Genomic DNA, 19,294 nt, shown 5'->3' with positions numbered 1-19,294 from the left:
ACACAAAACATTCTTACATAGGGTTGCGCTCGCTATTAGGAAGGAAACGCCCCTTCCAAATAGCGAGTAGCAAAACCCTATTTTGCAAGTCGCAAAAAACTGCAAATCGCAAATAGGGTTTGTACATTCCCCATGCTGTTTTTGCATGCGCAAATGGGTTTGCAAACCCGTTTGCGCATGCTAAAATGGTCGTACATCTGGCCCATTTTGATTGTGGAAACAATTCCTCCATAATAATTTTATCTTTCAAGGGAATGATGCCCAGATCAGGATATCATGAGTGAGTTTACAACACTGAGAATTAGTACAAGAACTGCAGATGAGATAATGGAAGTCACATTATATTGAAAGGACAATGGCTACTAAAAGTAATGAGCTCAGTGGCCTAGTTAGATGCAGTCAATACTTCTCTGATGAACCGACAAATCATCAAATGTTCTTGTCTAATTGTTGATGCAATTTGACTCAAAAAGCATCAATTAATATAATTCAGTAGCCATTTTTTATATACACTTGAATCAAATCAGGTGTGAAATTAAATTTTGATAAGACACACTTTGAAATAGGTCAGTAGTTGGAAGGAGACGATGCATCGGGTTTTCAAATGTTCACAGATTAGGCATGTGTAGGTCAAGTTGCAATTTGTGAGGTGTCATGCATCAATTCTGGGGGAAAAACCACTTACTTTGGTTTTTAATGTTTACAGAGTATAGCGCTGTTTCTGCCCAGAAAGTGGTTTCATTTTTTAATCCAAACTAATTATGGGTTTAAGTCAGGACATGTGAGGGATTTGCAGTGTTGGGAAGAATAAATAAATTCCTCTGGATCAGGGAGGAATCCTTGAAGCCAGGATTTTCTTTTTAAACAAGTATGTGTCTACTGTTTTCGATGCAGTGATTCACTTACAATACAACAGGAATGCAATTTTGTTCTTAGAACAGATCAAAAACCTTTAATACACATACTGTCGGTTGGTGGAGGCTGGAACTCCACGGCGAGCATTGTACGCCTGGCATCCAAATTGCAGGAGTACAATTTCTCTGTGGAGTATATTCCTGGGAAAAAAAATGTGACTGCAGATTTCTTGTCACGTTTTTCATGCGAGGATTGTAGAGAAAAGGTAAATTTAGTTAAAGATGTTGATTTTGTGTTGAAAATTACTGATGTCATTCCGGTACAATATCTAGACATCACTGAACTGAAGTGGAAAGAGTCCCAAGATGCAGATGATATGTATGTTCATCGCAAGAAATGTGTGCTGGATGGATGGCCTAGTAAAAATAATATTAGATCAGAATTGCTACCATTTTTTCATGTTGCTGATGAACTATTGTGTGGTTGCTGATGAACTATTGTGTGAAGGTGAATTCTGATTCTAAATTTGGCACACAAGACACATCCTGGGATTTCTGCAATGAAACGTTTGATAAGGTTGTATTCTTGGTGGCCAGGAATGAATAGATTTATTGATCGGACGGTCAGGGAATGCAATGAATGTTGTAATAGTGATAAGATGCTGAAGGTTCATGTTCCGCCTCTCAGACCTTTCAAATGGCCTCAAGTTCCATGGAATAAGATTGCTTTTGACATCTCTGGTCCTTTCTCTATTTTACCTGAAACTTCACGTTTTGCTCTTGTAATCCTTGATTATCACTCGAAATGGCCTGAGGTCAAATTTGTTGCTAAGGCTACTACAAACACTGTTATTAGTTCTTTTAGAGAGGTTTTTGCACGGGAGGGATGTACAGCTACTTTAATTTCGGATAACGGAGTACAATTGGTTTCTGCAGAAATGGAGAATTTCTTGAAGATTTGCCAGATTAAACATATTTGCACATCGCTTTATGAACCTCACGAGAACGGACAGGTTGAGCGCTTTAACCGAGTGTTGCAGGGTTTTGTTGCTGATGCAGTCAAGGAGAAAGGGGATTGGTTGAATGTCATTAGAGAAAAATTATGGACCTATCGGATAACTCCACACACTACCACAGAGGTTAGTCCTTTTAAACTTCTTAAGGGAAGGGCCCCAGCTTCTGCTATTTGTCCGTGGTGGTTTAAGGAAAAGTGTAGGAATGTAGGGGAGAACAAAGTTGATATTCAGGAAGTTGCCAATAGAGTTGTTTGTAAGCAGGACAAAGCTTCTTTGTGGTACAACAGCAGGTGGAAGACAAGAGAACATGAGTTGGAAGCTGGTGATTGGGTCAGGATTCTGAAGCCGTGTCTGGTTCGTAAGGGCATGAGTAAGTATGGTAGACCCATTCAAGTTAAAAAAGTGTTCAGGAATACCATTGTCACCCAAGATGGTAAAGTTTGGAATTCTAGGAAAGTAGCTAACAGGTAGATTCATCAAAGACCCGTTTTGCGAGTCTTTAATAGCGATTCATAAGGAATCGCTATTACAGACTCGCAAAACGGGATTCATGTAGGAATCGCAAAATAAAATGCAATTCCTACACATTCCTTATTTGCGATTAGCAATTAGCTAATCGCAAATAAGATAGCGATTTCAAGGGTGCCAGGGGTGTCCAAAGGACACCCTGTAGCACCCCTGAAATGCAAATTTAAACAGGTGTTGCGCACACACATGTCCAAAGGATATGTGTGTGTATAACATGCAAAAGAAAAAAATGCACTAAAGTGCTTTTTTCTCTTTTTTCGCAATTTACCACGAAGTCAGACTTCGTGGTAAATAGCGACCAGATATTGCGAATTCGCAATTTCAAATTGGTTGATGAATTGCATTTAAGGAATCTCTAGAGATTCCTTAAATCCAATTCCTCGCAAATATGCGATTTCGCTAATAGCGATTTTTGCATTTGGGATGATGAATCCCAAATGCAAAAATTGCACTCGCAAAGGGCCAGATTCTCAGAATCTGGCCCTTTGCGAGCGCAATTTCGCTTGATGAATCGGGCTGTAAGTGTCCTATACAAAATACCAATCAATCTCAGGAAAACCTAATGTGTAATGATAAGTTTTATCATGAACAAAAATATGATTCTGTTGCATCTAGAATCAAAAACAATGTACGGGTCAGAAATAGGCCCATTTCTTTGCGAGATTGTGTGTAACCATTCATTCCCATTTCTTTCTTCGTGTTCATTTGTAATGAAGGGGATGTGTTACATTTCTTATCCAGTGTTTTTACATTATTTATATGTACATTAGTGTGTTTCTTTAAGGCAAGAGTTTGTTATGTTTCTGTATTAGTTCTTGATTCTAAACAGAGCTTTGCTAATGTAGCATTCTGTAATTGGAAGGCAGTTGCATCTTGCTGCAATCCTGACAGGAGCTATGCTGTGCTGATCTTCAATAAACCTTCAAAAACTTTTGAACTGAATTTGAACTGAATTCTTACAATCATGCTTTCATGTTAGGGAAATTACAGCAGGTAGAACATGAGCCAATCATGAACAGTCAATAAGAGGAGGCAAATGTCATCTGATACCAATGCTGTGAGACCACAGTTTATGCTGTAGTAGTTAGCAGATGGGCATTTAGCGGGACTCAAATGTTCTGGAGTCCGGACAAGGGGGGAGGGCATGAGCTCTGTATGCAGGTCGAGTTGATCATTGAGATTTATAAGAGAGTCTTGCGGCAAGCGACCTGTGGGCTCTCTCAACCACCAGAAGGCGCAAGAAGGCCTCCAAGCCAAATACCGACAGCAATAGACGCTACATATAATCTTCCATTTTGTCTGTATTGGTAGACTGGGACCCTTAAATATGAATGTTATTGTGGTGTGATCTTGACTCTAAGTAGCGATAACATGCAGTACATTTTCTATATTCAGCAGTGTTTCTCCTCTGGTACTGAAGTTGTTCTCCGAGGCTGAGATTCTCTGCTCCGCTTCCGTTAGCCTGCTATTGTGATTTTGTAGTTTGTGAGAGACTGAGGCCATTCGAGCGTTAAAAGTGTCCATCTTGCTATTTATTCACCTTAAACTTTCCTGAATGGCTCAGAGCAGTGATTTCATATCAACATCATGTTCTGATTATGGATGGGATCCTGTGGGTCGCTAGAATTGCCATCTGCTGCTGTTGCTCTCAGACCACGTCTGATATCCCCATTTTGTAAAAAGGGTGGCATCAAAAAGATGGCCAGCCAAGGAGGGAGGGGGGATAGTTATGTTGGGGAGTAAGTTCTGAATAAATGCACCAGAAATAATGGCAGGGTGTTTTATGTACCGGACTGAAGATGCACAGTGCCTATGACTGTAGATGATGTATTTGAAAACCAATAAAATCTGGTTGTAAAAAAAAAAAATCAAAAAGATGGGCCAGCGCTATCCATCAAGGTGGCTGGAAGCCATGTGTGGGCCTAAAACTAGTATGACAATGAATGAGAGTGTATGGCATCTGAACAAAAAGGAGGCCACTGGATGGCATCAATTAGGTGCCTCTGTGGTGTGATGTCAATGCACGGAGCTCCACTGCTCTCAGTTATCATAGTTTGAGCATGCCCACACAGTTTCCTTATTGGGGTGGTTTTGCATGGAAATGCTGGTATTTTTGAGTGAACCGCAACTTGAAATCGAGTCCCGCCTTCCCCATATGAATGTTCAGAATCTAAGGTGGGGCACTAGCCGATTCGATCGCCTCAGTAGCGCTCATGCTTGTTCTTGTGTTTTGGAGGAGGAGCAAGGGTGAACCGCTTATCCAAGCTAGCACAATTTCTTCACCAGCGTCTCAACTCTGTTGTGTCCAACCTGCAACCTGCCATGTGGATCAAGGGGCAGTTTGGTGGGCGTTATTATCTGCAGTATTATACAACAAACTGCAGCTCACTCTACCTGGTTATATGCTAGTTATAATGTTCACTGTGCACAAAATCTCCATAAAGTAGGGCATTCTTAGTACAAGGTCCACTGGAGTCTAAAGGCCTCTTTCCCATAAACGTTGCTTAACAGTTTGTGAGCTCCTTGGGTCACATATCATCAGAGAGAGGGGGCCTGTGCTTCTCTTACTCTGGACTACTACACAGGCCAGGAACATCTCCTCGTGGCAAGATAGCAGCACTATCCTCAAAGTTAGCAAAATAATGCTTGGCTACAAATTGTGTATTCTTTGTGTAAGAAATGGCTCCAGGATATGGCTTCTAGAGGAAGAACTAACAATGCAACTGGTCCGTACAGACAATAATGTGTTTGACAATTGATTGTAATGAAGGGGAATGTATGAGAAATTGATTGTGGGAGAGAGTGAGGTGGAAACAAACAGTGAAGAATAAAATCGTCCTCATGAAAAGGAGGGAAGAAGAGGACGATGAATGTAGTATAGAACAAACCAGATAAATAACTCTAAACTAAGTGACATAAATGTCCTACGAATGTAATTCTAGACTTTGTTCCACAAGAATATAAAGAATAATCAACACTGCTCAGTAGTGTTATGTTGACTGTTTTGTTTGTTGTTCTTTTTCTCTTTTTTGTACGATACGGTTTAACTTCACACAAAATGTTTGGTTTAGAAATTAATAAACTTATTAAAAAAAGTCTTTCCTTCAATGAAAGAGGAGTACTGGACTGGATATTGGAGTTACAGTGTTTCTTGGTTGACAATTGAGCCGCAATGTAGGAGAAGGCTCTTTCACCCGCTCTGGTTCTGCGTATGGGCAGGATATCTGCTAGGGCGATGTCGGCAGAGCGGAGCTTTCTTTTGGGTACGTGGAAGGTAACTCTTTAATTGAGGTATTTGGGTCCAGTGTTGTGGAGGGATTTGTAGGCATGGGTGAGTAGCTTGAAGGCTACTCTCTTCTCGACGGGCAGCCAGTGGAGGTCTCGCAGGTGTTGGGTGATGTGTTCATGTCGTTGGATGCCGAGGAAGAGTCTTGCCGCGGTGTTCTGGATGGTCTGAAGTTTACGTAGCAGGGCTTTGTTGATTTCAGCGTAGAGGGCGTTTCTGTAGTCCAGTCTGCTTGTTATGAGTGCGTGGGTGACGGTCTTTCTGGCTTCGGGGGCGATCCACTCGAAGGTCTTGCTGAAGCAGGTGGAGGTGATGGCGCTGAAGTGGCGAGTCAAGGTGAGGAAGGAGTCGAGTATGATGCAGAGGTTCCGGTGCGTGGTCCGTGGGGGTGGAGGGGTTGCAGAGGGCGGTGGGCCACCAGGTGTTGTCTCAAGCTGAGGGGGTGGGCCTAAGGACGAGGACTTCTTTCTTCTCTGAGTTGAGCTTTAGAGAGCTGCTGCTCATCCAAGCTGCGACTTCTTTCATTCCTTCCTGGAAGCTGAGTCTGGTGGTTTTGGAGTCCTTCGTGAGGGAGAGGATGAGGTGGGTGTTGTCGGCATAGGACATTATGCTGAGTCCATGCTGTCTGACGATGGCGACGAGGGGGCCATGTAGATGTTGAAGAGCGAGGGACTGAGCGATGATCCTTGGGTTACTCCACAGTTGATCTCTGAGGTTTCCGAAAGGAAAAGCAGGAGTCTGATCCTTTGGGCGGTCTTGGTGCTGTGGTTACTGTGGAATCCGGATTGGGAAGAGTCGAAGATGGTGTTCTCGACGATGAAGTTTGTCAGTTGGGCGTTGACGATCTTCTTGGTGACTTTGGCTGCGAAGGGAAGGGGAGAGATGGGTCGGTATTTTTTCTGGTCTGTCGGGTCTGCAGATGGTTTCTTGAGCAGGGGCTGGACTTATGCGCATTTGCAGTCGTCGGGGAAAGTGCCAGATTCGAAGGTGGCGTTGAAGGTGCGTCGTAGCTCAGGCGCTATGGCAGTAGCACTGTGAAAGATGTGCGGAGGGCAGGGGTTCGTGGGGGTTCATGAGTGAGTGCTCTTCATGGTCGTGGTGGTATCTTCAGTGGTGATCGGGGTCTAGGCGTTGATGGTGGGCTGGCTGTCATCGCTGGGGGCAAGGGTGGTTTCTGGAGTCTGTTCCTTGAAGTTGTTGTAGAGGGTCTTGTTTTAAAGTGGAGGTAGGAGCCGAGCTTGTTGCACGGTGTGACATCCGTGGCTTCGCTGGGGGTTTGGTGAACTGCTGGATGATGCAGAAGAGTTTCTTTGAGTTGCTGGAGTTGGTGAGGATTTTGTTCTGGATGAAGGTCCTCTAGGTGGATTGGTGGTATATTGCCATGGGGTTATTGTAGGTGGTCTGGTCTTCAGTGGTTTTGAGGTTCCTTCATAATTTTTCGAGACGTCTGCAGGATCGTCTAGCTTCTTGGAGGTCGGTGGTGAACCAGGTGGCCTTTAAGGGGCGTTGTCTGTCGGGTGCAAGCTTGTCTGCACAGTTGGTGATCCAGCGGTGTAGTTTCTACAGACTTGGTGTCGGTCGAGGCAGGGGGTGGGGGGACGTGGATGTGGGTGGAGTTGCGGTGCTCCTCTGTGACCTTGCTCCAGTTCCTTCATGGTGGACGTGGAGTGGGTTAGTGAGCGGTGGCAGTGTTGAAAGAGAAATGCATGCAGTGGTGGTCCGTCTAGAGGGGCTGCATGGTGTGGCTGAAGCAAATGTTGTTCCCTCCTGCGAAGATGGGGTCGAGGGTGTGTCCTGCCTTGTGGGTAGGGGTGGTGACAAGCTGTTTCAGTCCGATGTTGGTGAGGTTGTTCAGGAGGGCGGTGGAGTTGAGGATCGCTGAGGTTGTTGAGGTGGAAGCTCAGATCTCCGAGCAGTATATAGCCCATGAAGGCGATGGCATGGGTGCGATGAGGTCAGCGATGGTCAAGGTGAGCGAAGCGCGAGGCCCGGGGTGTCTGTAGGAGAGTGTGCCTCAAAGCGTCGTTCTAGGGGTGGTCTGGAAGTGGAGGTGTTCGGTGGTGGTGGGTGGGGTTTCTCGTGCTGGAAGTGGAGAGTCGGAGGAAGCTCTTGTGTGTGATGGTGAGTCCTCCTCCTGGGCGGTTGGGGGGTCCTTCCTCTGGATCTGGTATCCGTCAGGGATGACGGTGACGATGTCTAGGGCGGATGAGGCACTGGTCCAGGTTTCTGTGAAGAAGGTGACATCTGGCGAGAGGATGTTGAGATGGTACCAGATCTCCACGGCATGTCTGTGCAGTGAGCGCACGTTGAGGAGGATGCACTTCAGGGTTTCATTGGTGCTGGCGTCCGGCGTGGGTGTGGTGGTCGTGGCGTTGCAGAGGATGGTGAAGGATTGTCGGCAGTAGAACTGGCCTTGGGTGGTGTTCGGCGTACACAGCTGGCAGTTGTTGTTCCTTCCTGGGTTGAGTACGAGGAGGGCATCTGAGTCGTAGCGGTGCGATGTCGGAGAACCAGGGTCCCTGGCACTGGGCGCGGTCAGTTTGCGGACGGGCGCAGACGGGCTTGCATTTGGTGCGTCTGCTGCATGCGGCTGCACGGCACCCACCATTAAATAGGGGAGGGAAGCGCAGCTGGGAGGCGGGAGCGGGAACCAGCAGGGTGGAGGGGCTGCGGGAGTAGCAGCGGCAGGAAGGAAACAGGCACGAAGAACACAAACAGGAACAACAGGAAAGACAGAAAAACAAGCAAAAAGTCACAAAGAGGAAAAAAGTCACAATAACAAGACACCAAAGGCACAATAATAAAACACTAACAAAGACACATCAAACGGGCATAAACACAGAGACAGATAGCAGCGGACCAGCAGAAGACAAGGCTCTACCACTGGACCACCATGGATGAGGCGGCGGCAGGAGCCTGCCGGTGGAGGAGGGCCTCAACACCTACCAGCAGAGGTGAAACAGGGTCAGTGCTACAACAGCGGAGCTGCTGGGGGAGAGAGCAGGTCTCTGACCAGGCGGTCAGAGGACTTGCTCGGACACCCGAGCAGCGGCGGCAATTAAATAGGGAAGGGGGGAGGTATGCGCAGCTGGGAGCGGGAACTAGCAAAGGGGGGGGGCTGCGGGGCAGCAGATGTTTGAAGGAAACTGGTACCGAGGACACGAACAGGAACAATAGGAAAGAAAGAAAAACAGGCACAAAGTCACAAAGAGGTAAAACGGCACAATAACAACACACTAACTAGGACAGAACAAACGGGCACAAAGACAGAGACAGACAAGTCTCTCCTACTGGACCACCAGGGATGAGGCGCAGGCAGGAGCCTGCGGGTGGAGAAGGGCCTCCAACACCTATAAAGCAGAGGTGAAATGGGGTCAGTGGCACAACAGCTGAGCTGCTGAGGGAGAGAGCAGGTCTCTGACCAGGGGTCTGAGAAAGTGTTTAAGAACAAAGTCAGCCCGTATGAAAACATTACTGAATATTGCAGTCACAGCCTTTAATAATTACATGATATTTAATAGGTTTTAAATGAATCTCTAAAAAAGAATACATGTATATAATAGAAAACTACTTACCACATCTTCACAGACTCTTGTTCATACTGTTTGACCAGGTCATCTAGATTTTTGCATATCTGCGCAACGAACGGTGCAACAGTCAACCCTAATGACTTCCCGAAGTATGGAAGAGAGGATGTAACTAAGCTCACCCATGGTGGGTGCATGCCAAAGCCATATTCTGGACGCAGCGATCTAATCACAGCAGAGACAAAGAGTCCTTGAGATGTCACTGGGTGTGACTGGACATATTGCATGGCATTGATGGATTGCTGGAAGTTGAGGGACTGTTGCCATTCTTTGGAGAGGTCACTCGGGTTACCTTGTTCCTCGTGAAGCTGCTGCAAATGGTGCTCCAGGACAATCAAGACCTGTAAGAGTTTCAGTAGCTCAATCTGTAGAGGATGTTCACTCCAAATCTGGTCCTGTCCAAAGTTAATTAGGCTCTCCTCAAAGAGTTTTTCAACTGTTGTGTCCTTAGCCCTTTCAGGTGTGGAGAGCTGATACTGTTTTTGGCTAGTGTACATGGAGGCAGAGAGAGAAAGGAGAACAAACTCCTGAACATTGCACCTTGCTAGCAATCTGTGTATGAACTCTACATTTTTACCATCTGATGATTTAGCCAAAGTGGCCAGCTGGGACATCATTCTGATCAAGACTTCAACACTTTTAACTTGCACATCTCGATTTCCTGGGACATCTTTGTGGCTGACCTTAAGGTAGCATGGATAATATGACCGTAAGAAATTCAAACATAGGTTAGTGAGCAATTCGATCAACAAGGAATGGGGGCACATGGTGGGGGACTGAGTCTGAAGCTTTCCGTAAAAACTCTGCCCAACAAGCGATTCTTGGTGGCGCACAATGAGATTGTAAATTAAGTTCAAGTGAGCGGTAGAGCTGGTATCCATGCTACTACCAGAGATTGCTTCAATAAATTCTTTGGGGTTAGTCTTGAGCACAGCCTCCAGTACAGAAAAAGAATACAACACCCTCTTAGAATCATAAGGTTGTAAATACAACAAAATATGTTTAAATAGCGCTTCAATCATCTCCTGTTTTTCCTTCTGCAACTTCAGCATCCTGGAGGTCCTGATTGCCTGAAGCTCCAATTCTGCCTCTTCATCACTAGATAGGGATTCAGAGGCCTGTGTTTTTTCAGAATCAGTACGTGCAAGATTAAGCAAGGCATTTTGTTTGTTACGCAGCACAGTAGACTGACCAGGTGGAACACATGTTTCCTGACCATCTGCATTACTATCAAGATTCTCCTCATTGCTTTGGTCCTGAAGATCAAAAGAAGGAGGTGAGAAGGAAGAGGTATTCTCACTGTCCATGGCACTTGTGCTAGTATCGGCTGATTCAGTATGCTCACTGTTATCCCTGTCATCATCTGCAGTAGCTCTAGGGTCTTCCTCGTATAATGGATTATTTTCAGGCCATTCAAGTTTCAATTGATTTTTTTCTGGATCCTTCTCAACTTCAGCCCATATAGCCTCTCTGTCCACTGTGGTGAACTGACTCATTTGCAGGTTGTCTTCGGAATTACTTTCTGGGATATCTCTGCCTCCCACTGATTCCTTAAAGTATGTTCTTTTTCTTCGTACCCAGTAATTGAAATCTTCTGAAAGGGACAAATAAGTAAAATATTTAACAGAATTACAGAGAAATACCAACTATCCAAAACTTGCTTTCTTTTGTTTAGGCTACCTAGAACATTTATAGTCCAACCCATCAACCATTTTGAAGAAACTTGTATTTAAATAATATTTCCTTAGCACTTTATATTGCTAAACTGAATATTTTAAAACAATAGGTAATACCACTGAACAGTGGTATTAATACAGAGGGATTGTCAAAACTTGTTTTGAGTTGTTCTTCTGAAATTCGTTCTATTGTATTAAACAATAACCCATTAACATTAAATCACGCCAAAGATCACATCCATTGTTGTACCATCCTATATGATGGGCATTATGTGCTCAGAGCTAGAGAGATTAATTCAAAACAAATATGCTTCCAACAAAGAGATAACAGTTCACCAAGCATTACTCAAGTTCCTTTGCGTAGGTTTTAAGTGTTTTCTGACACATATAATTTGTGCTGCTACATAGTCACAAACACCAACACAAGCCTAAATTTGGAGATGGATAGAGGATCTGATAAAATCAGTAGCTTCCTAGCCTTGTTCCTAGTCTTGTAATGAGCAGAAGGCACACCACAAGCTTCCTCTATTTTTGTCCTCCAGTAGGTCCGACCTACCCACCGTTCCCGAACACATATCATGTCTTAATGTTTAGTCCACTCTTAACATCCCTTCAATTTCTATATAAATCTCGTTTCAGATTCCTCTGATTGTTGTACGTTTTTGGAATCTCCCAAAACTCTCTTTGTTTATATAGTGTTCTGCTATCTATGTGGCACGATCTGTGCTTTAAAATATTTGTAAACAAACAAATAAATAAATAAATAAGTTAATAAAGATTGGGGCAATTTTTTGACAGAGTTTATGATGAAATAATTCAAGCAGACAGCAATTCAAAGATTTCAAACAATCATACTGGGACTACCAATGTTTAGGCGTTGAAACCTTTGGGGAACAGTCATCATACTGCAATTTAACTTGGGCAACTAATGCACACTGGAGATGTAACTACTATAAGGAAATAGAGAGATTTACTCCCAGTCTGTAGAGACCTTTGTACCACGAGTGGTAAGCCTGATCTACACAAACTCCATAGGAACACAGTCACCTACTCAGGAAGCTTATTTTTTTCATCAATGTCAGTCGTGGGACCACTGACATTACTTCTAAGAGTCAAACAGACATTGTTTTTTTAAATGTATTTATTTATGTATTTTCAAAGAGGAAAAATACAGGTACAGGCAATGTATCATATCCAATGTACAAGCTTAGGCAAAATAATAAAGGCAATGAGGCAGATGTTAAGGCCAGATTGGAAAGTAGTGAGTCCCAGAGCAATACATAACATCAGAGGTAATACAATGATTGTAGCAATAAATCACACTGGAAGTCTCTATTACATCAGGTGTTTCAACGAATTGTAAACAGTCAAATGGAAAGGTGGGTCTGTAAGAGTGGATGGGCATGCATAATTTAGGTGGTCACCACATTGTCGGTCTGTGTATTGTCGACATCATCGCGTGGATGAGAGAGTAAGTATGTCGTAAGGGGTCCCCAGTTGTCCCGGGGACGGGAGGTAGGGGGAAGCAGTTTCGCAAATGCATACATTTGTTCCTGCCAGAATACCATATCTCGGATCCAAACTTTAAATTTAGGTGCCCTGCCCCGACCCCATCTGCACGCTATACGCCGTTTAGCTAAGAGGAGGCTGAAGGAGATGAATTTCCGGTGTTTCACCGCTAGTTTCTCAGTGCAACCTAGTAAGGCGAGAATGGGAGAACGCTGGAGGCGCAATTTATTTGTTCTAGGGCCGTATTACCTGGCACCAGTACTCCCGTACAGCACTACAGTCCCAGGACAAGTGTAGGAAATCAGCCCCTATGGCGCTACAACGATCACATCTGTCGTTATCACGCAATTTAAAGAGGTGGAGCTTGGCTGGTGTAATATGTGTGATGAAGGAACTCGTAATGTAGGATGCAGAGGCGGCTACTGGAAGCGCTTTGGTCTGCCTGCTTGCAGCAGTAAGTCCACTGCTCGTCTGTGAGGACAAAACTCATCTCCACGGACCATTTGCCTCGAGCTGCACTCCGTGTTGGGTCTTGAATGGTGTAAAGAGTATGATAAAGTGAAGAAACTGAGTGTGATGCTGCATCACTTCGCAGTATCAGGCGCACTAGGGCAATCTCTGGAGATTCCCGAGGATAAGTGGGTGTATGCTCCTTGAAGCCCTGTCGCAAACAGACATAGAGAGAGATGTCCATAGGAGAGGGTGGCTGTGTAGAAAAGAGTTGCTACGATGTGCGAAATTTACAGTGAAGGTAAAGATCCCCCCCAAGTCATAATACCATATTCAGTCAACAAGAGTGGCATCGCCGCTTTCAGGCAAAAGTCCAGTTCTCACCCAGACGCCGCGTCTCAGAAACGGCAAGAAGACCATTGGCACCGACGACACCCCAAGGCAGGATCGCTGAAGTAGAGAGAGGTGGATCAGAGATCATCAGTCAGAACCCAGCGATGGGGATTGAGATAATCGGTCCTGGGAATCCCTGGAGCCTAAGTTTTTCCTGACGGTGCAAAGGAAATCGTCAACTTGTTGACCATTGGTGAAGAAGCGTTGCTTTCCATGGTATGTGACCCGCAGCCGAGCACGGTACAGTAGGGCGTATTCAATTTGCAGCTTTCGAAGCTGCTGTTTGGCAGGCAGAAATTTGCTGACAACAAGAAAGGTGGGGGAGGTTCTAGGGGATAATGTTTAAAGACCAGTTTTACTCCATACCCCCAAGTACGAACCTGACTGACTACAGGGAAAAAAACGGTCTATTGGGTGTGACGGAAAACCCACCAATATTGGAGCAACTACAGTTCACCAATTTTACATGACTTGTCCAATCCCAGGCTTGAGTATGGTTTCCATCAGCCCACCCATTTGACGGAACTAGGCTAATGTACAAAAGTACTAGACCTCCTACTCTCCAAACGACTCAGCCACTATGTTTGTTCAAGGTATGTAAGGACTGATGGAGTGCAGTGCAAGTGATAAATGTGAGTGTAATAAAAATGACTAGGAGAACAAAAAATATGTTTATTGGGAATTGTCCTAATGCCAAATGATAATATCCGCCTGAAAGTGTTGGAATAATTTTAACTATCTTTTGGCTAAGAGTGGGGTCAACATGTTTCAGCCGTTTGGATCATTGACCCGGCTTTCTTCAGGACCTGGAGTGATGTGTGCTACTGCAAAAAAATCATAAGTGAAAAGAGCATTTCAGCATTAATATATTCAACAGAAGAGAAATTGATCAGTGGTTAGTTACCACCCTACCAGACATGTATCCCATGTGTGTGTAGTTCAAGAGCTACTTCTTCATCCCCAGCTTTTTGTGGGGGTAAGCCTCACCTCACCCGGCAACTGCTCGGCGGCTGAGGCCCCGCTCTATCCGTCGGTACCTCGTCGCAGTCTATGAACAGTATGGTCCAAATGGGCTCTATAATTAGGACCCAGGTCCAGAGGAAGGGAGCTATTGTTTTCCTCACACAGGTCCCGAAGTTACCCACTAGTGCAAGGGAGGGCCAGGATTTCCTCAAAAACAAAGTTGTGTACTGGTTTAGGGTGACCCGACAATGCCTATCCATCATAAAAGATGACATAATCTATGTGGAAAAGCTAGGTAACCCTGGGGAGACACAGGAAATGTTAAAGTTAGCTTTTTCATAGAAATATAGTTGACAGCCTGTTGGCCACTGGCTCTTGTACTATACCTTCCCCAAATACATTCATTATGATGGAGTATTGCTTACCATCAGATGAAACCTCCCCAACTGTAGCATTATCTATGAAGGGGGAAGTAACTTGAGGAGGGGGTGGCCAAACCCCAGGACTGACTCCAGGAAGAGGGGTTAGGTAGCGCTGAGGGGGAAATATTGATAGCCGAGAATACTTCATGCAACTCTACCTCTCTGAGGCCCATCAGCTTACCCATCAATGTAGAATCGGTGTCTTTAGTGGTAGATATGGTTGTATTCTCACCTGTCCACAACCAAGGGTATAGAGGAATTACAGTAATGGAGGCTTACAGGATTCCAAAATTTTGCCATGAAGTGACACTGAACAAACGACATTGACCTATAACAGGGCGGAATTACCCTGGAATAGACTTAGTTAGGGAATAGAACAGACAAGACCTATCCCAATGGCAAAACGATTGTCCAAGAAAATACATTTTATAAGTTGGTATCCTGGAATGTAGCTGGGATCCACCCTAAATTGGACGATCCCAAGTGGGGGCTTCTGTTGAACCTTTCAACATTTGTCAATTCCAGGAAACCTGGTCTATAGAAAATGTGCATAGACCTTATTTTAAGCCACCAAAAGTGCGAGTGGGAAGGGACGTCCCTCAGGGGGTCTCATAATTTGTTTGCGTACTTCATTTAATATGAAAATTCACCCAGTGGATATTGATTCGGATGATATTCTGGGAATGGAACTTGTAGGGGTAGACTCAGAACCATAATGTATTTATAATATCTATAATAGAGGGATCCAAGGAGGCAGTTAATCTACGACTATGAATTTGCTCAGTAGCCATAGGAATACATTTGCAAACCAAGACAGACTTAAAATGTAACCTATGAGCTCCTGGACGATGGTTGCTACTTGGTCCTGGCAGAGGAGGATTATGGGGGATCCAGGCATTGGAAGTTGCCCATGTGAGGAGAGGGACTACTATGATGAACCAACCACTAGCATTTACTGTTATGTCTGGCCTCACAGCCTGTAACAGACGTACTTCATCTGACTGGGAAACAGCCCATACGTTTAATTAAACTGGGGCCACAAATCGAATAGATTATATAATGCTATAATTATCTATCTGGCCTGATTTGTAGAGTATGAAAGTAATACGCTGACCAGACAGTGATCATAATATTTTAGTGTTCTATTAACATCCACACAGGGGAGCTCATGAGTACCCATTCCGCACAGAGCGTAGCACTGGAATATACTAATGATGGGAGAAAAATTAGATGGAGACGATTTAGGTGGAAAAAAATAGTATTACATCAGGCCAAAAGGGAATTTGAGGAAAGAATTGAGCAAGACCATATACAACCTTGAATCCCTGACTGGAAATAGAAACTTTGCACGGACTGCATCTGAGGCCCATTATGCGCTGTTTGAAAAATTGGGCAATTGTTTTAAGACCAGACCAAGCACTAAATTTAATGCACCTAATTTGTCTGGGGCTTGGTTTAATGAGGAATGTAGGAAGGGGGAAATTACGCTACACAATGCTCTCCTTAATGGTATATCACTGCCATCAAACAGTGTAGGGCCTATTGCAAACGTGTACAGCATAAAGCCTAGATAGAATGTGAGGGTACATTTTGGGAGGGCCTATACAAGGCTTCAGGAAAAAGGGATTCAAAGAGATTTTGGCACTTGGCATCCCGGAAAGGCCAGTTGATCAGCTCACAATTTAATGACTGTATTAAACCTAACATTTTGGTGTACCCATTTTGCTCACTTGTACTTATGCAGCACGAGGTACGGAGAACCCTACCTGATGCCTCAGACCTTAGACTGAGTGTAGTACCCCTGAGGTCAATCAAAGCTATCATTCCAGGAATAGCCGCAGGCCCAGATGGAGTCCCGGAAGACCTATTCCTTTCTGATATTGATTCTTGGACTAAATATTTCAACATCTTGTCTAATGCAATTAGATCTGGAATGGATACACCGCCTAGTTGGAAGGGAGCAGAAATTGTTCCAGAATTTAAGAAAGGTCAGAGGGATTCCTCGTCTAATTATAGACCTAATTATAATAAATGTACTCCAAAAAGTGTTTAGCAGACAGATCCTTTATAAAATAGAGGATAAAGAAATACTTTTACACCTCCAGGCTGTGTTCAGAAGACAAACAAGTACTTTAGACCAGGTTTATGGTCTAACCCTGGGTGGAGTTTGTGGAGTTGGACTACGGGAAGTTCAAAAAAACCTCTGTAGCACTACGCAGCGCGCCACGAGCGGCAGAGTACAGAAGAAAAATGCTGTTTGCTGTGATTGCACAGTGCCGGATGCTTGTCCGCACTGTGTAATCATTGCGAACAGCACCATGCACAGCGCAAGCTTACCTTTTCTGTCGCTCGAGTAGGGTTTTACTCGAGCTGCTGCTTTCTCAACGCGAACGGGAAGTTTCCCAACGCGACCGGTCGCAATCATACGCGACCACACGCAATGAGAAACCTGACCCCCCCGGCGTTAAGAAATCTTGCCGGGCAGTTTATTTTCTGCGCTTGCGCTCAACAACTTGATGTTGGCGATCACGAACGAGGAAAAATCTTGCCCGGAGGTGGATGTTCCTCGCTCGAGCTTGCCAACTTGACGTTGGTGAACACGAGCGAGGAAAAAAACTATGCTCCGCTGCGCAAAGAGGAGTTTTTCAGAATTCCGCGTAGCGCGGAGTGCAGGAAACTCCGCAAACTCCGCGAGCGGAGTGGAGTTCACCGCCCAGGGTTAGTATAGTCTTCTGGCACTATACTAAAAAACAGTCATATTGGAAAAGGCTCATTTATATCTGATCTTTATTGACCTGAAAATCGCTTTTGATTTGGTTCCACGCCTGAAAATGTGGGAGGTCGAGAGATATGGGGCTACTGTATAATTTTCTGAATATTGTTAAGCGTCCGCATTATGAAACCTCTGCGCTGGTGCGGTGGGGTCCAAGGGGTGATCTGACTGAAAGACTAGCAACCCATAAGGGAGCTCCAATCCCTGCACTCTATCACACCAACCTACGCCAACCCCCTCACGCCGAACTCCTTCTCGATTAATCTCCCCCCAACCTCTCACCTAAATCGAGAAAAAACCTAAAACACAAACTGATCAGGTAATTCCCCGAATCACTATTTGCAGACATATATCACTGCTCCTATAAAGGCCAAGTAAAAATGGACCTCATCTTTCACACAGAAAGACCCGAAAAGTGGATCTCCACCCTTAGATCACAACTCCACATTACCAAAACTACGAATACACCTCATAGCTGCAAACTTTCATTCCCTATCCCTAACCGCTCGACAAGAAGGGGAAACACCTCGGCAACCATCTGTTCCAATGGCACAGTCCTGATCCAAGCCAATAACGACAACCTTGAGACATTTGATTCCCTCTTCCCCTCACTAAGGACTGCCTCCGCACATACTCATCTCTCCTATCACACCCACCCCCCGCCCCGACATCCAAATCAACCAGAGGAACTCCCACACCACTCCAGCGCCTGATATCATAAACCCCGTACTCCTACTCGTGCCACCACCAGCACCTCTGGCACCAAGAACAAGACCCCCACCGGCCTATTATAACACAGGGTTTCAATGATATACTAAACAACCTCGCTATGCTTCGCAATCACTCCAAAAACCACCACAGTACCCCTACTCTCTCTAACCCTACACACCAAAGGCACGTCAAGGCTACGCGACCCAGCGAGACCTCACCCCCCCACTCGAGTCATACATTGAGGCCCAAAAGAACTATGGAGGCTATGTCCTCGGATGAAGCAGCTGATCTGTCCCTCCTCGTACGACACCCCGCTGCTTCCATTCCCAAATCCATGATTCAGGTAATCACTGGATTCAGAAGAGACCCCTCCACTCTGAAACCCCGTAGACCCCAGCATCCCCACTGCACCTTTAAAGAAAAAAACAATAATAGAGACACCATCTACTAACTGCATGCTCATAAATTGCAGATCAGCCACCAAACATGTCACAGAGCTTGCTGAATCCATCCTCACCCATGACATAGACATAGCCTTCATCACAGAGACATGGTCTAATGACTGCTCGCCTCCAATCTTGGACACCTCATACCCCCAGGCTTCTCAATCATCAACAAAGACCGAATAGACCAAAGAGGTTGAGGCTTAGCAATTGTTCACAACAACAACTTGTCTGTGACCCAAATAGACACCTTCAACTACAACACCTTTGAATGTCTAACCACCAACATTAACACCAGCAACAACAAAATATTACAATGCCATCTCCTATACCATTCCCCAGGCAACACCCCCACTTTCACTGAACACCTGTCAGACCTGATTGCACACTGCGCACTCCGAGACAATAACAACATAATTCTGGGTGACCTCAACTTGCATTGGAATGACAAAAATAGCCCATTTATACAAAACCTGAACGAACTACTACAAACCAACAACTTTACCCAACACTGCTCAGAGGTTACACACAACAAAGGGGTAATCCTGGATGCCATCATCGCCCAACATGACGCAATCACAATAGATCACATCCTACCAGTTGACTGGTCAGATCACCACTTAATCCTACTCCACATCACACAACCGGTCATGTATCAACCTCCCATCCAAAACCCTCCCACG

At 44.9% G+C, this 19,294-nt stretch overlaps 1 protein-coding gene across 3 annotated transcripts in view; it reads right to left on the bottom strand.

Annotated features, from left to right (window-relative positions):
- Window positions 1–19,294, bottom strand: part of DOP1B (DOP1 leucine zipper like protein B) — an 870,802-nt gene that overhangs the window by 282,724 nt on the left and 568,784 nt on the right. For all 3 annotated transcript variants that reach the window (XM_086935393.1, XM_086935394.1, XM_086935395.1), the window contains exon 19: window positions 9,260–10,865. In XM_086935393.1, coding sequence (XP_086791519.1) covers window positions 9,260–10,865 — 1,606 coding nt within the window. The remainder of the gene's footprint in view (window positions 1–9,259; window positions 10,866–19,294) is intronic.

This window comes from Lissotriton vulgaris, chromosome 8, assembly GCF_964263255.1.
Source record: "Lissotriton vulgaris chromosome 8, aLisVul1.2, whole genome shotgun sequence".
In the NCBI taxonomy this organism is placed as follows: domain Eukaryota; kingdom Metazoa; phylum Chordata; class Amphibia; order Caudata; family Salamandridae; genus Lissotriton; species Lissotriton vulgaris.
The sequence above is the reverse complement of the archived record's forward strand: the minus strand, read 5'-3'. Positions and strand labels throughout refer to the sequence as shown.